Source organism: Bombyx mandarina, chromosome 21 (assembly GCF_030267445.1).
Source record: "Bombyx mandarina strain Sakado chromosome 21, ASM3026744v2".
NCBI classification, from domain to species: Eukaryota; Metazoa; Arthropoda; class Insecta; order Lepidoptera; family Bombycidae; genus Bombyx; species Bombyx mandarina.
This window is the reverse complement of record NC_143227.1, coordinates 9552648-9574439: the sequence shown is the minus strand read 5'-3', so window position 1 is coordinate 9574439 and position 21792 is coordinate 9552648. Positions and strand designations below refer to the sequence as shown.

Below are 21792 nucleotides of genomic sequence, written 5' to 3'. Positions count from 1 at the left end.
AATCTGAATGCTTGTTTCTCTCATTACCCTATAATATTAATTTAATAATAGAGTAGTAGAGAGTAATTAATATGGAAGTCTATATTGCACTAGTTTAAGGAAAAAGGATACCTATAAAATAGTATAAATATTTGCGGTTTCGTGCCTCACTGTCGATCGATTACGTCATCGTTGTGTAATTTACAAGTTTTATACTTTGACAAAAACAAAACGAATCTTATTATACCCAATCAACTATAACTGTTACAAACACACTTACAATCCTAATTTGCTACTAGAATATACATATTTTAGCCGAACTATCACTACACATGTAAAAAGGCAATTAATCAGCCTGCTTTATTACATTACAAATACTACCGTTTATCAGTACGAAGCGGCGTCACACAAATACAATGATTGTGTGTACAGTAATACCACGAGTTTTGGCTTTTATCACTATATTTTCATTACTAAAATTCAAAATCTATAAAAAAATCGTCGAACTAGTGCAGTCCACTTTGTATGAGTAAAGAAAAGAGACTACCGATGGTCGTTGTGAATAATTCAGAATGCAACCATTAAATTAAATATTCAGGTTTTTTTAATTACGCTTTTATGATCTATGCAAAGCAAAGTATTACTGTATTCATTTCGTCACGTTATACTGTGATTTGAAAAGCACAGTGCATTAGTAAGTACAGATTATAATATGGCACTAGACATGTTTTTAAATACATTTTTGAGCAAGATTATGGAAGATTAAAATTTTAAAATTTGTTTTTAAACAAAATTTAGGTACTAAACAAGGGAAGATCATATTCTCAATGAATGGTATTCAAACTACTCACGTTTAATAAGCAAGGAAAACTAGTAATTTTGACCTTAGAAATGCTAAACAAGATTCTATGTTGATGCCTTAAGGAGCAACTACGTGATGCGAAACGCAAACCCTAAACATTTGTTGAGCTGATTGCTAAAGTATCAGCACACTTTTACAATAATAATAGATGAGCTTTTTCTGAGTTTAATTACATTCTGACAATAAATCTTCAATAAATTCAATCATAGCAGAAAACTCATAGAGCGCAATCTTGTAGAAACAAAATATGTGTGCATTGTTAAATATGCAGTGCCTATTCACAATTATTTATTCAAATCAAACTACAAGTGTTTATCAACACACTTTCATTTGTACAGGAGAAATTATATCATCTTGTATTGCACCTTGATTGGGCATGCATGTATATATTTTTGTTTTTTTTACCTTATATAATTATCATCTTAATACGGTTTTTTGTTCATTCATTCACACCATTTTTCAAAAATCTTACACAAAATCTACATACTTATTATTTTCAAATATAAAAGTACAAATCGATTAGAATGCCTAATTATAAAAGGTTAATATTCTATGGTCAAGTTCTAAGTTTTTTTTTGGAGTTTACTCCTTTAGAATCGATTTACATATATAGGCCCGGGGTATGAAAATTATGGGGACCAAAATCGTACTAGCATGTCACACGAAATGCGTTATGCGCATGTCAAATGCGCGCCGGGCTGCTGCGCCGGCAGTCCGCCACAAAGCCTCGTACTGATCGCGCGTTTCTCTCATTATTGTATTTTCATATATTTGTTAGTCGTTTGTTTTGTGTCTCGTTAATTTGTTAATAATCTGTAGTGTATCGTGTTGTCGTAATATAGAACTATTTCTCGTATTGTTTCGTTTAATTTTTTATATCCAGTAAACTCCAGTCGTGCGTCGGAGCGGACACACACACTTTTTTTAAAGCATTTTCTATTTATACGCATTTGGTAACGTTTTTCTAAGTCTTTATTGAAATACGAAATTTCAATGAGGATTATTTCTCTTGCAAACTAGTCTTCTGAATGTTAATAAATTTTCTGGGATTCTTAATTTATAAATAAATATTGCTAAAATCGAAAACAAGCCTAAAAATAAATTATATTCTAAAGTAAGAGAGCATTTCGATTACCAATACAACCTAACATTATACTATTGACATACTGATTACAAATACATTTAAAATATTTAAATAAAACGGTAAGATATAGTAATTCCATAACAAGATTCCCGATTTAACATCTGGAAACTTTGAAAAAGAAATCTTTTGGCACCGAAAGCTTGAAATACAATTTTAGAATACGTAGGTAGTTATAAAAAAGTTAAATAAAGCTAAAATGACTAAGATACGCATCTAAAACTGTACGGAAGTCTTTATTGCTAAGCCTGTATCTATTTCCTACAGTTAATAATTTCCGAGGTCTCGCAGCTTTACCCTGAAAAAATTTTTAGTGATTTTTGAAAAAGGTTTTGGAACGAAGTTCCTTATGGGACGATGCGGAGGGGGAACCCTAACCGGGAGAACACGTCCGTAACGTAAGATTTTTGTTAGTAATGCACACAGTGTACGACTTAACTTTGTAATAACGTACAAATTAGTAATGCACACAGTGTACGACTTAACTTTGTAATAACGTACAAAAAATAACATATTTTTTTATCATTCATTGACCACGATCTCAAAGCGTTCGTTTGCGCAATACACTAACTCTTTGGCAAACAACCGTGAATGAAGTGTACCACAATAAGTTCGCACGTTACCGAATGACCGTGGGTTGTTGCGAAACCTCCAGTTTTATTTTCTTTATACCTCGAATAGAACTTAAAATTAATATTTTTATAATAAGGAACTTCGTTCCTATCCGGTGTCCCACGACTCCACACATCTTTTTTAATTATTTCATTTCCAAATAGTTTGAGAGGCGGTTAGTGGAGTAAGGCTCTTAAAAACCCACGTGCGCATCTCAAATGTAACAGAATTCAACTGTGCCAGGCGGGGAGCAAGGTTAACACTTAACACGGAGAGCACTTTTCCTCATATCCAGCTGCCACGAGGTATCAGAAATACCACTACTATGAACAGACTATAGAATTAGAGAACCGATGGAGTCACATATTCACATACATTCTTTTAATTCATAAATTGACAGTTACTACGATTCTCTGAAATTTGGCAAAAAAAATTATCTCCATAAGAATTAACAGGAAAGCAATAACATATTTCTCAGTTCTAAGTTTTCTCACCTGTCTTCTGACGCAAATTTTATCTGATCATCTCTAGATATTTTTGCTTATGTTTAGTGAGCATCTCGGTCACGGTGACAAGTTTACGTATCGCCGGTTGGTTCTTAGCCAACCCTTGAAGCTCAGTCAAATGCGCCACACAAATATGATGGAGAGTCGCTAGCTCTTTTGCTACAAAATAAGAAGAATCAATTAACATTTTTTTCTCGTTAAATTAATTTGATTTTAAAATGATAATTCATAGTTATTATTCTTTATTACGTCCATTTTAACAATTCGTATGATTACAGAACTTAATACATTCGATACGCACACGTTGACAAGGCTATTCAGGGATTGCCGTTATACAAAATAAATTAACTTCGACCTCATGTCGTGGCGGTATTATCTATGGGCTAATGTTGTATAAAAAACATGATCATTATGATCTTGACTATATATAAAGATCCGCGCCAGCAATATTAATTGTCTGTGGGTTTCAGACACCGATTACCACAATGACTTGTTGATTGTTTTTGCATATTCATTCTTTTTTTGGGATTGCAGTATTTTCGCCCCACGATGCGCATACCAATAACCCACTCCTTTATCGAGCCCCTAACGTACTCGTCAAGCACTTTACAATCTTACCGATTTCAAAATTGACATTAGAATTGGGCGGCGAATTTCCAGGATCTGGCACGTTACTCAGTTGATCTAGGAAGACGACCATCCTCTCTTTGTTCTTTAAGATGAACGGATTCACTACTTCCATGTAAGGTTCCTGAAATAATCAATTTCTAATTAACTATGGTCTTCAAATATATATGTTATGGATGGTTAGTTGTTCATTAATACTTTGTCATCTGGCGACGCGACAGTGGTGTCGTGAGCATATCTTCGAAATTTCATGAAAGTACTTTTACTGGTGGTAGCACCTCTTGTGAGTCCGCGCGAGTAGGTACCACCACCCCGTCTATTTCTGCCGTGAAGCAGTAATGCGTTTCGGTTTGAAGGGTGGGGCAGCCGTTGTAACTATACTGACACCTTAGAACTTATATCTCACGATGGATGGCGGCATTTGCGTTGTAGATGTCTATGGGTTTCGGTTAACACCAGGTGGCCTGTGAACTCGTCCACCCAACTATGCAATAAATAAATAAATAAATTCCCGATAGTGTTAAGAACGGCCGGTGACAAGCCAACTTATCCTAATTAGCGCTGGAAACACCAAGCGAATAAATTTTTACGAGACGTGCAGATGGTAAAGTATGAAAAAAATATTCTATACATATAAACTGATAGATGCAGTCTCGTTTAAATCAATGCTGAATGCCTACAGGAACCTAGTCATGAGTGAGCTCTGAATAAGCTGGTAGCAATTATAACCTTGGCTCCGAACTCGACGAGGTTGGCGAGGTTCTGCAGACACTTGGCGACCATGAGCAGCGAGCGCTGCGCGTGCGGGGGCGGCGCCCGCTGCACCAGCGTCCACGCTCGCGGCTCCACCAGCGCCGGACAGATCAGCCGCAGGAATATGAACCCTGCGGAAGGTACATTATCTCATTACACTGCACTAAACCAGATATAAACATGATTTATTATTTAGGACTAGCTGACCCGGCAGACTTTGTAGTGCTTCAATCGATAAATAAAAGACCTAAACTTTTGTCTAAAATAAACTTAAAACAAACAAAAGGAATCCGTCCGACGACGGGGGACACATCAAAGGAAAAACAAATTTGTTATTTTTATTTAATCCCGAGTATTTTCACATTTATCTACCTTTTAAACCTTCTCTTGACTTCCACAAACAATTCAAGACCAAAATTAGCCAAATCGGTCCAGCCGTTCTCGAGTTTTAGCGAGACTAACGAACAGCAATTCATTTATATATATATAGATTTCATAGAGGTTATATCTCACGGTGTGTGGCGGCTTTTACGTCATAGATGTTTATGGGCTCCAGTAATCACTTAACACCAGGTGGGCTGTGAGCTCGTCCACCCATCGGAGCAATAAAAAAAAAAAGCATTTCAATGTTGATGGTATTTGTTTTTAAAATTCAACAACAGATAGCTTAATCTAACTTAATTTGTTAAAACAGTACAACGCATCGTGTTCATAAAATTTCGTTACATATTCGAATTTTGATTTCGTACCTGAGACGACCCTGGTGCGTACAAAGCGTTCATTGGGCCACTTGGCGACCGCGGCTCGCTGCAGACACCCGCACAGATATCTGACCGGCTTAGGGCATGCTTCCGGTGAAGTAAATATTGATAGGGTAATCTGAAATGTCATAAACTTTTTTTTAATTCAATGTGGTAAAGGACAACAGTATTCAATTTATACCAACTTTATTTTCAACGTGGGTGGACGAGCTCACAGCCCACCTGGTGTTAAGTGGTTACTGGAGCCCATAGACATCCACAATGTAAACCGCCACCCAATATAAGTTCTAAGGTCTCAACTATAGTTACAGCGGCTGCCCCACCCTTAAAACCGAAACGCATTACTGCTTCACGGCAGAAATAGTTAGGGTGGTGATACTCATGCGCGCGGTTCACCCTGTATTTAATATAATTAACATCATTTTCGCCTTTACTTTTATTATTTTTATATTTGGGATATTTTCTTATTCTTAACTTTCACTCGTTTCACTCTTGATAGAGCGGTCGTGATCGTTCTGTAGCTTTGAAGAGATAAATCTGACATATTTTACGACTCCTTGATCGAGGCCATTCTACTGGACTCTTTTAACAGGCCCCCCAATGTCAGTCCAAGGCACACCGTGCTTTTCACCCTTCCTTGCAGGACAAAGCGTTCCACGAACTGGTTATCGTGAGGTGTCTGAACATATAGGATGCACGATTGTTTAAAAAAAAAGTGCTGCTAGTCATCAGTCTACCCGTGGTCATGGCACTTGCAATACCACCAAAATATCGTAATGTCACGATGTGTCAAAATAGTGGTAAGAACCCATCAATTAATAGTGTGTGTATGTAATATTTGTTCTTAATTATTTTTACCTGATCGAGAATCATAAGCAAAAATTCGGCATTGTTACACGCGTCGTCGGGTGAATCCATCTTAGTGGGATTCAATTCTGCTGTCTGTTTAGAATCAATCAGTTTTTGAATGGTTTCCGAAATCGCCGCCTGAATAAAAAAAATACATATTTTTAATTTCAATCACAACAGGGACATGCAGTGACATGAATTCTCTTCATTTTTTTACTGTTGATTTAACACAACTATTTGTTAAATTATTATTGTGATTAGGTACCACAATCATTTATTTTTATAGATTTTCTATTAACTTTATTTGCATGACTGTGTGCTTTTATTTGACTATGTTATAAAACATATGTATATCTGATATGTATTATAATGTTATTACTATGGCAATGGCTAGTCATTACATATTTAGGTGAATAAATTATTTGAACTTGAAACATGGAACTGCACACATAAATGTAATGGAATCTATACTTTAACACTAATCATACCAACACTTACTGGTACCTTTTTCTACCATAGCGGGTAGATAACGGTACCTATACGAAAAGTATTACTCAAAAAAATTAAAACAAAACAAAGAAATAACGGTAGATTAAATCGGTAAGAAAAAGCCATGAAGTCAAACGTGCAAAAGCAATAACAGGATACGTGCTTTTCAAATGTAAAAGTTCAAAATGGGTCATTTGATCCGATATGTTATGTTTAGTGTTAATTTTGATGCACAATTAATTTAAAAAAAAATCAATTCTCCTCATTGCTTAAACAAGGCAGCGGCTTGGGCGCCGGTAACCACTCACCATCAGGTGGGCCGTATGCTCGTTTGCCTACAAGGGCAATAAAAAAAATTTCTAAATAGTTGGTAGTACAAAGAGGTTACCTGTAGGAAGGGCTTGCAGTGGGCGCGCATGAACTCGTCGAGCACGGCGGTGGCGAGCGAGGCGCCGCGGAACAGCGTCTTGTGGTCGCCCTCGCGCGCCACCTCCGCGCACGTGAGCTCGCGGGCCAGTTCCGCGCCGCGCCCACACTCCGCGAACGTGTTCAGCACCGCTGTAACGTACACACGCACGCCCGTTACACGATTATTTACACAGATAAATCAGCTACTATCTGATGACATTTGCAACAAATTCAGTGGCTATCAGCATAGCTAGTTTTTTTTTATTGCTTAGATGGATGGACGAACTCACAGCCCACCTGATATTAAGTAAGCCACTGGAGCCCATAGACATCCACAACGTAAATGCGCCACCCACCTTGAGATATAAGTTCTAAGGTCTCAATATAGTTACAACGGCTGCCTGGCTGGCTGGCAACGGCCGTTCAGACTGAAACGCATTACTGCTTTACGGCAGAAATAGGCAGGGTGGTGGTACCTACCCGTGCGGACTCACAAGAGGTCCTACCACCAGTAAAAGTTTAGCTCATGCTACTGTAATATAATATAGTATAATAATCCTAGCAAAGTTTTTTTATGAACGTTCGGATTGGGCCATCATTCCACCAATCATTCGTCTTCTATTGTGTTCATAATAAATTGTGGCGTGTATATATTTTGTGTAGCTTTAAGTTTATTTTATTGTATAGTGTTCTTATTATAGTGTATAGTGTATTTAGTCTAAAATATATTTTATGTTAAATTAAATAATATTATTTCCGGACAAGCAGTTAAATTTTATATATATATAGTGGTGGCTACGCATCCTCGGCGCCCGCGGCCCGATGGAGCAGCTCCGCTGCCGGCCGTGCAGTTCGATCAGTTGGCTCGCCACTACGGACACGCGCGACGTATATGTCTCTAATGAACGCTGCTTCCGATTAGCTATAATTTTCTATGTAACTTCAGCTTTGTTGCTTTCTCGTGTGCTTATACTCCTTCTTGTGGTGTTTACTATTATTGTGTTAAAATAACAAATAAACTGTATAAACCTTTGGGAACTATCATTCAGTTTTAACACCCTACGCTAACTAAAACCACATTGGTGACCCCGTCAGAACACGGAAATGAGTGTATCCAAAAAACAAGTTGTGTCTGCGGAACAAAATCGTGGTGATGTTCCAGAAACTTATCGTGTGGGCGTGCGGATACCCCCATTTTACGCCGAGAAACCCTCACTTTGGTTCTCCCAGATGGAAGCACAGTTTGCTTTAGCAAACATCAAGACGGACGAGACAAAGTTTTACTACGTCACAGGCAACCTGGATCCACAGTTTGCAAGCGAGGTCGAAGATATAATTTGCTACCCACCCACGGAAGAAAAATATGAAAAATTGAAAACTGAACTCATAAAGAGGCTGTCAGCATCGCGTGAGAAAAAGGTGAAGCAGCTTCTTATGCATGAAGAGCTTGGGGACAGAAAACCATCGCAGTTCTACCGCCACCTTCTTAATTTGGCTGGACCTGGGGTTCCGGAGGAGTTTCTGCGCACAATTTGGACAAGTCGCCTGCCCAACAGTACGCAAGCCATCATCGCGTCACAGACCAAGGCCGATATGGATGAACTTACGGAACTAGCCGACAGAGTTCACGACGTAGTCGGCTCGCAAATTGCATCGACATCCGTCGTCACAGCATCATCGGGGACTTCTAGTGACGGTATGGCCCTCCAGATTGCCGCGCTGACCAGGCAGGTGGAAAAGCTAACAGGAAGAATGGAACGAATGTCTCGACCCAGGCGACGCTTCGACAGCCGTACGCGTAATCGTTCGAGCTCCACAAGATCACAATCCAATTACCGACGGTACCCTCTATGTTGGTACCACCACAAATTCGGGGAGGAAGCTAAAAAATGCATCAGACCATGTGACCATCACACAGCGGGAAATGCAAGGGGCAATCAATAATGGCGACCGATGATTGCCCGAGCGCTGGTCGCTTGTTCGTCACCGATCGAACATCAAAGACGCAGTTTCTGGTCGATACAGGTAGCGACCTCTGCGTTTTTCCTCGGTCGGCACTGCCCGAACGCCGGCAAAAGACCAGCTACCAATTATGTGCAGCAAACGGAACGCCCATTTGTACATATGGTTACAAAAATTTAATTTTAAACTTAGGACTACGCCGTGACTTCACCTGGCAATTTATAGTCGCTGACGTCACAAAGGCAATAATAGGTGTAGATTTCTTGTCGTTTTACAATTTAATTGTTGATTGCAGGAACCACCGTCTTATGGACAATAATACAACACTCGCGGCCCCGGCTTCTCCTGCCTGCCCGTCTGATGTTGTTTCTTCGGTAAAGGTACTCATTGGTGACAGCACATACCATCACATACTAAGAGAGTATCCTGACATCACCCGTCCTTCAGGTATTCATCGCACACCAACACATAATACGTTACATTACATAAATACTACACCTGGGCCACCAGTTTCATGTACACCGCGTAGGCTGGCCCCCAACAAACTAAAAATTGCAAAAGAGGAGTTTGATGCGATGCTGCGTAATGGCACAGCCAGACCCTCAAAATCACCATGGTCATCTCCGTTGCACTTGGCCCCCAAGAAGGACAATGGATGGCGACCTTGTGGGGACTATCGGATGTTGAACGCCAGAACAGTGCCAGACAAATACCCAATCAGACACATTCACGATTTTTCACACAGTCTATCAGGGTGCTCTGTGTTTTCCACTATTGACCTTGAAAAAGCCTACAATCAAATTCCCGTGAACCCTGAGGACATTCCAAAGACGGCCATTACAACAAGCTTTGGGCTATATGAATTTCCATATATGACCTTTGGACTCCGTAACGCTGGACAGACTTTTCAGCGTTTCGTTGACGAAATACTGCGTGGTCTGGATTTCTGTTACGCTTATTTGGACGATTTTTTAATTTTTTCGAAAGACCAAAACGAACATGAGGACCACTTACGTCAAATTTTCACCCGTCTTCAAGAATACGGCATGGTCATCAACACTGCTAAATGTGTCTTCGGTGTAAGCGAGGTATCTTTCTTAGGTTATAGTATATCAGCCAAAGGTACCAGACCGTTACCAGATAAAGTGGAGGCCATCAAGAGATACCCTGTTCCTAAGACCGTTCGGGAGCTCCGACGATTTTTAGGGATGATAAACTTTTATAGGCGGTTCATACCTAATGCTGTGCAGAGCCAGGCTCCTTTAAATGCCTTATTAACAGGATCTGCAAAAGGTTCTCACCCTGTACACTTCACGTCAGAGGAGACAACAGCATTCAACAATTGCAAAGAAAGCCTTTGCAAAGCTGCAATGCTGGCGCACCCAGACTGTGAGGCTAAGCTTGCAATTATGACCGACGCCTCCGACTCAGCTGTAGGTGCCGTGTTGCAGCAGTGCAGAGATGGAAAGCCATGGCAACCACTTGCATTTTACTCCCGTAAATTAAGTCCGTCACAGCAGAAATACTCGCCCTACGATAGGGAATTGCTTGCCATCTACGAAGCAATAAAACACTTCAGGCATATGGTCGAAGCACGGAATTTCATCATCTACACAGATCATAAGCCCATCTGTTTCGCATTCCATTCGCGAAAGGAAAACTGCTCACCGAGACAGTTCAGACATTTAGATTTCATCTCACAATTTACGACTGACATAAGACACATCGCAGGTAAGGACAATGTTGTCGCTGACAGTCTCTCACGGATCGAGGAAATCGTCCAACCGGTGGACTTGAACAAATTATCCGGGGCCCAGAAAGGCGATCGTGAGCTTGGACACTTATTGGACAGTGATACGTCATTACTCTTAACAAAAGTTAAACTGCCGGGATCGAATGTTGAGCTGTACTGTGACGAGAGTACCAAAATCATTCGACCGTATGTCACTAAAGAGTACCGACGTCAGGTATTCGAGAGCTTACACTCCTTAAGTCATCCTGGCGCTAACGCAACGACCAAATTAGTTACCGAGAGGTACGTTTGGCCAGGCATGAAAAAAGACTGTAAAGAATGGAGCCGCGCTTGCATCGCGTGTCAACGTGCCAAGGTTTCCCGTCACGTAGCTTCACCAATTGGAACCTTCAGGCTACCAAAGGCTAGGTTCATGTATATCCACATCGACCTTATAGGGCCTCTGCCGTTCTCACAAGGTTGCCGATATTGCCTCACTGCCATCGATAGGTTCACACGTTGGCCTGAGGTGATACCGATACCAGACATCACGGCCGAAATGGTTGCCAAGGCCCTAGTGAGTGGATGGTTTTCACGATTCGGTTGCCCATTGGACATCGTGACAGATCGTGGCCGCCAATTCGAGTCTGCACTCTTCAAAAAGTTATCAGAAATTATCGGATTTAATCACAGACGTACTACAGCTTATCATCCAGCCTGTAACGGACTCATTGAACGATTCCACAGGCAGCTGAAAGCCGCCATCGTCTGTCACGCCAAAGACAATTGGATCGAATCTCTGCCCTTGGTGCTTTTGGGTATCCGGAATGCATACAAGGAGGACCTCAAGACAACATCTGCTGAACTTCTGTACGGCGAAACTCTCAGACTGCCAGGAGAGTTCTTTCAGGCAAAAGTTGATGACACAGAAGACATAAGCGAGTATGTGGTGCGTTTAAGAAACTTTGCCAAGAGACTTCAACCGTTACCAGCCTCCCGTCATGGTAGCAAACCAACGTTCGTTTTTAAAGACCTTTCTTCAACCAGCCACGTATTTCTAAGAGATGAAACATCGGGTTCCTTAAAAGCGGCTTACACCGGACCACATGAGGTAGTGCAACGAGGAGACAAGGTGTTCAACCTCCTTGTCAATGGCAAAAGAGTTACAGTTTCTATAGACCGACTTAAGCCAGCCTACACACTACACGACTCAACTACACATACTAATACAGCAACAACGCATACTAACACGCACATACCAATACCCACCACCAATTCACCTACTGAGAGAAGCAACATCAGAACGACGAGGTCTGGTCGTAAAGTACGATTCCCAAACTATTATCGCCCGTAGGACGGTCTCTGGAGGGGGGTGATGTGGCGTGTATATATTTTGTGTAGCTTTAAGTTTATTTTATTGTATAGTGTTCTTATTATAGTGTATAGTGTATTTAGTCTAAAATATATTTTATGTTAAATTAAATAATATTATTTCCGGACAAGCAGTTAAATTTTATATATATATAGTGGTGGCTACGCATCCTCGGCGCCCGCGGCCCGATGGAGCAGCTCCGCTGCCGGCCGTGCAGTTCGATCAGTTGGCTCGCCACTACGGACACGCGCGACGTATATGTCTCTAATGAACGCTGCTTCCGATTAGCTATAATTTTCTATGTAACTTCAGCTTTGTTGCTTTCTCGTGTGCTTATACTCCTTCTTGTGGTGTTTACTATTATTGTGTTAAAATAACAAATAAACTGTATAAACCTTTGGGAACTATCATTCAGTTTTAACACCCTACGCTAACTAAAACCACAAAATGAATATATACACAATGGACATAAATTGCTGGAAAGTTTTTGTATTTTAAAGTGCTCATTCGCGTAATTACCAGTACAAATTGAAATTTCTTTTCTGCCTTTACGTACATTATACAATTATGCTGTAACAAAGTTGAGCGAAAAATACAGCAAAGAAAATCTATATTAAAACAAAGGTATAAAACGGAGAAACAATATGGATTAATAAAACTAACATGTTGCCAAAGGTTGTCGATCGGTCCTGCAAAGATCTGCCAACGCCTTCACAGCTGGAATGCCCGGTTCTAGCAACAATTGACGAAGTGGATTGTACTCTTCACGAGGCATTACTAATTCTTGCATATACCTGCAATTTTGGCAAAATGAAAATTAGAAGCATACACACACACACACCAAAAAATTTAATTTATAAGCATATCATAATTAAAGTATTTAAAACTGGAGCATTATTACTATTAGTACATCCTACCTTATCCGCAGTCTCAAGGATCCCCACTCCCCAATAGGAGTCATTCCTACTAAGGGATACCATTCTTCTATTTCTTCACCGTTTGCCAAATTTGCGAGTTCTATAGTCAGTTCAGCCACCTATATTCGAATAGAAAATACCGTTAGAGTTGATACCATGACCAATAGAGATAGACCAGGATGTGGACGGAGTAATAGTAGGAGGCTAGTACTAATATTTCTAATGAAATAATTAATTCATTATTCACTGATGTTTTACAAATGATTTCCACGATGAAGCATATAACATTGTGTAATAAAAGTCAAACTTGCAAAAAGTGGAATTTGCATTTGTAATTACAATTGAGACATGGACCTGAAATCCCAAGGTGGTACGCGGCATTCACCATGAGATATCTATGGGTTTCGGTAATCACTTAACACGAGGTGGGCCGCAAGGTCGTTCACCCTATAAAAACTGTAATCACTATCTATCGGGAAACTAATTGAAAAAATAAAAATATTTTAAGGGAAACTCAAAACCTACAGTGCCGCGGAAACAGATTTTTATTATTATTATAATTTTAACACTTACTTCGGACTCTTTTCCTCTTTTCCCTGTATTATGTACGGTAATTGTAAATGACGTTACATCTGGAGGCATATCACTGTAAAAGTGTTGTAACATTTAGCATCACAATTATTATTTGAAATTAAAAGTAGTACCAGTTTATTAACTCATAATGTTTAAAAAAAATCAGATATTATCAAACTGGAAATAACTTTTTGCAGATGTCCAAGAACGAACATCTTCAGCAAGGTTGAAGAGTACTTCAGTCAGAAGGCAGCCAGCACACACTCTGACAGCTCCTATGTCCATAACCTGTCTTGTGCAGCGATAAATCTATACTAATATTAAAAAGCTGAAGAGTTTGTTTGTTTGAACGCGCTAATCTCAGGAACTACTGGTCCGATTTGAAAAATTCGATCAGTGTCAGATAGATCATTTATTAAGGAAGGGTATAGGTTATATAACATCACGCTAAGACCTAAGACCAATGCAAGCGGAGCACCAATAAAGAATGTTTCAAAATCGGGGTATTTTTCCCTTTTGAGAGCTGCCGCTTCGTGCGCTGCGGAAACGGTTAAAGTTTCGCTAAAATAATGTATGACAGAATTGTTCCCCTTTAAAAGATCTAAAAAAAAACCGCCACAGCATATGCCTATATGTTAAGGTTGGCTCACTATAACGTTTTTTATGCTAACCAAATTTGTTCACAAATAATAAAGCATTATTTGTGAACTATTCCACGCGGACGAAGTCGCGGGCAAAAGCTAGTAAATAATAATATTACTAACTCGAAGAAGAACTCGTCGTCCCAGTGCGGGTCGGGCGAGGGGCGCGGGCGGGTGCGGGCGACGGGCGCGGCGCCCAGCAGCACGCGCAGGTGCGGGCGCGGCGCCAGGCGGGCGGGCAGCCGGTGCGCCGTCAGGCAACGCACGCGCAGCCAACGCACCCACGACACGCGCCCCACCTGATGCAAACTTGTACCTCATATCGCCACTTCAAAACCAGACTAGCTCTTTTCACGGAATTTTCAACAGATAGATAATTAATAATCTATACTAATATTATAAAGAGGAGAGATTTGTTTGTTTGTTCGTATTGAATAGGCTCCGAAACTACTGAACCGATTTGATAAATTATTTTACTGTTTGAAGGCTACACTATTCCCGAGTGACATAAGCTATAATCTTTTTTGAAAAAAATTAGAGATCCTTACTAAAACTATAATAATGTAACCCAAGGTGTAAAAAAAATACCTAAAATATTCTTTACACCGCGTGCCCTGCGAAAACTATTCATGATAGAATAAAATAATGTACAACGACTTTGTAGAACACATTATTATTTACAAAAAGTGTTCAACAGCATATGTCTAAGTATTATAGTTATGCCGCAATAAGAGTTTTTTTTATTAAAAAAAATAAAACAACGTTAAATATCGTTGAAATTTTTTGTTAAAGACCCGAGCGGAGCCGAAGCGGGCCGCTAGTAATAAGAATGATATAATTTCATCTAATTGTGTTATTACTGTTGCAATATATTAGGTACGAAAACACAAAGGGCGGCGGGTTCTACCTAATCTTTCTTTTCTATGTAAGGACAAAACAACTCACTTTGGTATTTAGAATACTTTATGATTATTATTGATATTACCTTGCACTGGTGTCGTGCTTGCTGCGGCACACATAAAGGTCTTAGAGCCTCGATCCAGGCCCTCTCCTCAGTAGCAGTATTGGCGGCCAAGAATGTATGTGTAGATAGACATGGCAGGGCACGTTCGACGAGTTGGAAACAAAACTCCTTTTCCCAAAGTGATTCGTGAACCTGTAATCAAATTTTATATTAATTTTCTGTAATAATATATATGTTTTTAATTTTTATGAAACAATCATTACACTAACGAAATTTATTGTATCTACAGTGTTATAATTTTAGTTGATACAAGAAATGTCCCATGATTCCACTGGCCTTAAATAGACAGTACAAATGAATAAAAATAAGCGCAACTATTTTTGTAATACGGTTGCCTATATCTCCAGTTCCTATCATATTAAAAACAAACTTTAAAGTTTGTATGACGTGAAAGGGGCAGGGATAGAAAATCGGCTCAATATTTTTTGGATGATGCAAACATACAGGTAATAATAACATAAAGGTAATTTGACGTTAACGATACAAAAACATTTTATCCTAATCTTAATGTACGAACACGAATTTGTAACCATATTCCATATTTAAGTAGACGAAAACTTTAATCACCAACCTGGTAAAGATATGCGCATGATAGATCGATGAGTCCTTTTGGTTTGGTCCTTTTCGGGGAATCGTAAAAATACAAATGTGTGTCGGTTCCTTCCTGTAATAGCACACAGTATAAAGGCTTCCATTTTTTTGCACCCTTGTCAGATTTCTTGTTCAGATACCCATAGTGCTTGATTCCTTTCGTCTTTTTCAGACCGATCTGATCTCGACATTCGCGTAATGTTGCATATATCTTTTCAGCTGCAGCGCCTGTTGTACTTTGCTGCGGCTCGATAGTGTGACCTTCCGCAATAAGCTAAAGGAATTTCATTATAAAAATTAACATAAAATTCCAGAATTGCCACGTGACAAATTGCTCATAGAATGTACACTCACCGGCTGACCTAAAGTGTGTCCTTCAACAATTTGTTCTTTCCTATATCTATTGATCACAGCATCCAAGCACTCAAAGGTTCGACCTCCCATCAAGTACCTGACGCCCTTCTTCTCAATCCTGAACCTTTGAATCTGGTTGTTAATGTGAAAGAACAAAGAATAGTCTCCTGGAGAATTATCAGATGGTCTGACGAGGAAACTTCCAGGGCCCGCCTTGACTAGCATGTCAACTGCTTCACTCTTGGTACAGTTTGGATGGAACCATGAAAATACCGTGTTTGGATCGATAGAAGGATCCAGATCTTCAACCAACTCTCTAAATATCATTCCCTGTTCACCGGTCCTAAATAAAATTATGTTAATTATAATTCAATTTGGCAATCATATTCATACTATTACTAGATATTTTGTTTACTTAATAAAAATACCATACTTCACAGTACCATAAAAATCTGATATGGAAAACTCACAACAATAAAAGCCTGTACAAAATTTATTAGTACTTTTAAGAAAATTTCAAGAAATATGTAAGATTTTTTTCTTACCTATGAGCTGTGACCCAGAGCCATCCATCACCCATGTCATTATGTACAAAAAAGATGTCGCCCTTTTGAAAAGTCAATTCATCTGTGTCGGGCATTTTTGTATAAGGTAAAATAGCAACAACCCTCTGAAAAACCATTACAAAATTATTGTTAAATGTACTAGAAAACGAACAAAACAAGCGGCAACCGTACGGGTAAATAATTTGTATCTAAAATAAATGAGGAAAATGACTGGTTCACATGTTTCTGGGACACATAAATAATTTTGTCTAAATTAAGAACATTTTAATAAATTATTACCATCATTTAATTTTACTATTTATAAATGGAACATAATAATTTACTCAATCAGATTTGGGTATGTACTGAATGTTATTTCTTCTACAATTTTTATTTGTGACTAGCGTCCCGCCCTCACTTCGCTACGGAAACATTAAATTTTATTATTGATAGCTGAGTCCCGCGATGTTACCCGCGGTTATTGTCGTATCGCGGGTGACGCCGCAGGGCGAAACTAGTCTAAAAAATATCGTCGTCAGCCACCTATCGGTGAAAGTCTCGTCAAAATCGGTCCACGCGTTCCAGAGATTAGCCGGAACAAATAGACAGACAAACAAAAATTGTAAAAAATGTTATTTTGTTGTAATAGATTGGGGAAAAACTTTTTCGCATTTTTTAGGAAAATTTACAACATTTTTTTATATGGTTTATTTAGATTTAACTAACGTAGGTTTTTTTTATTGCTTAGATGGGTGGAAGAGCTCACAGCTCACCTGGTGTTAAGCGGTTACTGGAGCCCATAGACATCCACAACGTAAATGCGCCACCCACCTTGAGATATAAGTTGCCCACCTTGAGATATAAGTTCTAAGGTCTCAGTATGGTTACAACGGCTGCCCCGCCCTTCAAACCGAAACGCATTACTGCTTCATGGCAAAAATAGACAGGCCGGTGGTACCTACCAGCGCGGACTCGCAAGAGGTCCTACCACCAGTAATTACGCAAATTATAATTTTGCAGGTTTCATTTTTATTACACGATGTTATTCCTTCACCGTGGAAGTCAATCGTGAACATTTGTTGGGTACGTAATACATTAGAAAAATTGGTACCTGCCTGGGATTCGAACACCGGTGCATCGCTCAACACGAATGCATCAGACGTCTTATCTTTTAAGGCAGGACGGCTTTAATATACACAGTTAATTTGTACAGCAAATATTAAAAATAAAACAGAAAACAAATTGTTCATTGAAAAATTGGTACCCGCCTGCGGGATTCGAACACCGTTGCATCGCTACATACGAATGCACCGGACGTCTTATCCCTTGGGCCACGACGACTTCTTGCATCTTTTTTCGGGATTGAAAACGCTTAAACCAAATTTGTGCTACTCTCACAGACACTGCACTAGGTCCATAAACATCGCAAATTTTTTTCGCTGCTTGCGTTGCATTTTTACCTTTTTTGTAGTAAATTTTTAAAATGTATCAAATTTCTTCATTAGATTCACTCATCTCGACAGTACAAAAAATTTATAAAAATCACACATTTCCCTAATTAAATTTTGGAATTATCTTCTTTAAACTTTAAACTTTTAATGATACCACAACCAGCCAGATACAAATAGTATAGCCAAAGAGATTTTATTAAAAGTTCATACATACTATAATGCGAAAAGACTTTCCCCAACCTATTATGTACCATATATATATTCATATTTCATATGCATGTAGTAAAAAGCGGTTATTTCAATATTACAAACAGACACTCCAATTTTATTTATATGTATAGATTTTTTTAACACAAGCGAATGAAATGTAATTAAGTCAAATTGTAGGCTTTAAAGTTTTTCTAGTAATAAAGCACACTGCAAACTACATTTTTGTGAGCCCCTGAATTTTTAAACACAAACGCCTGGCAGACCCAATCACAATAAAAAAAAACATAAAAGTTACCTAAACAAGTAAAGACAAAAACACCTGGGAGAAAAGCACACTCAAGGGTCAGTAATGGGTATACTGAAAATTCTGCATCTTTGAGATTGGGTCACTAATAACTGAGTGATGTGAGATTTTATAAGAAATAGTAATTCCCTTTGCCCCTTTCATAGGAGATGAATTTGGTTTTGTTTATCATAATGCATGCCTAATTGTAATATTTCATAACCATTTTTATTGGATACATTAAATCAATGTCATGGAGTGGTTAGTGCAGTTGCTAAATCAAGCCCCACAGAGCATGAATAGCATTAGTTTGGTTTAGTTCAAGAGATACTAAAAATGGCTTTACTGGAAGAATGGAAGGCCCTCTTTCAAGATTTTATTCATAGCTTGATTGAGCGAATGTCAAGGTTACTGGAAGCAGTTTGAAGAGCCAAAGGAGGCAAAACAAAGTACTAATTATAACATACCTTAACATCTTACAGAAAACATTCTGAACATGTGCTTACCTTCTTATCGTTCACTGGTTCTGGTGGTGGTACTGGCTCTACCAGTCGTTCTCTTTTCAATAAGTCAGAACAGTGACTGTAGAAGCCCACAAGTTCAGTTAAAGAATCAAACTGTCGACCTCCAATGTAGTAATCTCCGCACACCGCTGTTATCCTGTGAAAAGCATTTTGTGCAAAAATTTTTTAATATAGCACTGTGTCCAAAATTTTTTGTCATTAGCAGTTAGTATTTTATTTAATGAATTGTTAAGTTATGCTATGGTAATAGACAAATTCAACTAAGGGCACATCCATGCACATATCTAATCTAATATTAATAAAATAAAAATAATATAAGCAAAACTGCTTGTTTCATTTTTACTAAAAGTACTTTTGTTCTACCTTTGTTTTTATACCTATTTTATAAAGACTAGTCATATGTAAGAAACATAAAAAAACAAAAAAAAAACACATAAATGTACCTGAAGTGATTTATTCCTGTGCGTCCTAAATAACTCAGAACATATGATCCTGGTTTACGATCACTCTCACGCACTGTAATCAATAATAAAAGTTAACTTTTGATCTAAACAATATTTTACAATACAATATTACAATAAGGTTGTTGTTACAATAATATAGTTTAAAATACTTTTTTTTTATTATTATTATAATATCACTGTTTAGATAGTAATTTGTGACATAGCCAACTAGTGACACACCACTGCACAGTCCTTCATGGCCATGCCTAGTTTAAGTTCAGTTTACTTGCTTGTTTACTTTTGCCTTGAGTTTAGAAGGGTTTAGTAACTTCCATCATAGCAAGTAGCAATAGGAAGATGAGCTCATGAGCTATCTGAAATTAAGAAAAGCACTAGGATGCGAACTTTGTGACCGAACTTGCTACATTAAGTTGTAGTCTCAGTTACAGTTGCTACCATTCCAACTACAACACCTATTTTTTTACTTTAGTAACTTTCTTTATCAACATAGCTTTTCTAACTAAATATGTAAAAATTTTGATTCCTGCCTGAGATTCTCAAATTTAGTATTTCACTAGGTCCACTATTAATGAGTTATATATTACTGAAAGAATTAAGACTTACCCAAGTAGCTTCCTTGTTTGCTGGCAGCCCACAGACGCTCCTCAGATGTATACCTGTCTAGACGGCCGTGGTACCATTCAGTCTCCGGCGGGGCCAGCACGGCTTGACGCTCACCTTAATCATTAATGAACCATAAGATTTCAAGAAAGGAAGAAATTGTAACAAGAAAATGTTCAGATTATTACCATTAGTGCTTGGTCCGTCTGCTTCGTCTAACTCTAATTCAGCTGCCAATTCGGCAATGTCACCACCCCCGTCTTCTGATTCAGTGGATGGAGATCCTAATTTGTCCTTTACAGGGGGTCCTATGGGCGCCCCCATAGCTCGAATTAAATCAGCCATTTTTGAGACAAACGAAAAATCACATTCAAAATCAATTTAGTAATTCAAGAATTAGCTTTACACACACAAGTGACTCATTGTTTAGAAATGGTATATTTTTTTTGTTTACCAGAAAAATAAATCTAGTAGTGCAAACTTAAAGAATACCAAAAATTAAGATATATTCAGTATTATTCAGATCTTCTTTGAATTTATCATTATCGTATTTTAGAGCTTACTATATCAAACTACACCAAAAAAGACATAATTAACACTAGTAAATGTTTTTTCGTAAATTGGTCAGATTTCAAATCAAACCATAAATTGACACAAATAAATCAACTTTCATTTTAGAGATTTATCAAGTCTTTACATTCATTCGAATCTGAAATTCATTCGGTACGGACCGTAGATTATACCAACTCGTATGCGGTTTGAGTTCTGTGGCTTCCCTTTTTTTAAAATAAAATTATGACCTGGTAACTAAGACTTTAGGTCATGTCTTATTTTAATTTATAATATTCCTATTTTTATGAAAAAGGATAATATGGAGTGAAATGAAATGAAGTGAAGATGATATATTTGAGACATTAATCAACTGGGATAAAATTACATGAAATAAGATGAGGTGATATGGCAATACAATGGAAATATATTCTCAGTAAAATGCTAGTCATTTACTGAGATTTTTTCAGTGGACTTTTTGGAGGATCCTGAGAAGTTACTTACACCAGCTTTGTTTCATTTTCCCAAATTTGTGCACTTTCACAGATATTAAACAGTTAATAAACCACTGTTATTACACATTTAAACCTGAAGAAACACTATAAAACAAATCACACAACTTAACTCCTCGCGTTCCTGGTAAAAACTCCTCTGTGACTGCCATAGTTAGTAAAATCACAGTGTACATTGAACTGTAATTACTGTCACTGGACTAGCTTGAACTAACTATTAAAATTTGTATCCCAGTGTCGGGCATCGGACACATAAATTATCATCTTACGGAATCCTTGACGATATTTGCAAGTGTATCGAAGCTTTTGAATGGAGCATTAAAGTCGTCGTCTACAACTGTTGTTTTTTTGGTATGAGCTTTATGCTCGGATTCCACAAGGTTCGGTGTTCACCTTTACACTTTTCTATCAGCATATCAATAACATGACATAATCTCATAGAAGATAAATCCGAAACTTTTTTAATAGTGCTGGGATCTCTTAAACAAGGCGAAGTGTTAC

At 38.3% G+C, this 21792-nt stretch overlaps 1 protein-coding gene across 1 annotated transcript; it reads right to left on the bottom strand.

Moving 5' to 3' along the window:
- Positions 1-1754: 1754 nt before the first annotated feature.
- vap (RAS p21 protein activator vap) lies at positions 1755-20888 on the bottom strand. The gene is made up of 19 exons (XM_028181444.2): positions 20419-20888; positions 20234-20347; positions 19610-19682; positions 19149-19302; positions 16699-16823; positions 16154-16496; positions 15780-16073; positions 15170-15340; positions 14308-14483; positions 13544-13616; positions 12971-13089; positions 12717-12847; positions 6968-7137; positions 6100-6228; positions 5230-5359; positions 4457-4611; positions 3719-3851; positions 3089-3259; positions 1755-2280 (listed from the first exon to the last, which is right to left on the bottom strand). Exons 1-18 carry the CDS (start codon positions 20573-20575, stop codon positions 3108-3110), a joined length of 2799 nt encoding a protein of 932 aa, XP_028037245.1. The 5' UTR covers positions 20576-20888; the 3' UTR covers positions 1755-2280; positions 3089-3107.
- Positions 20889-21792: the final 904 nt, after the last annotated feature.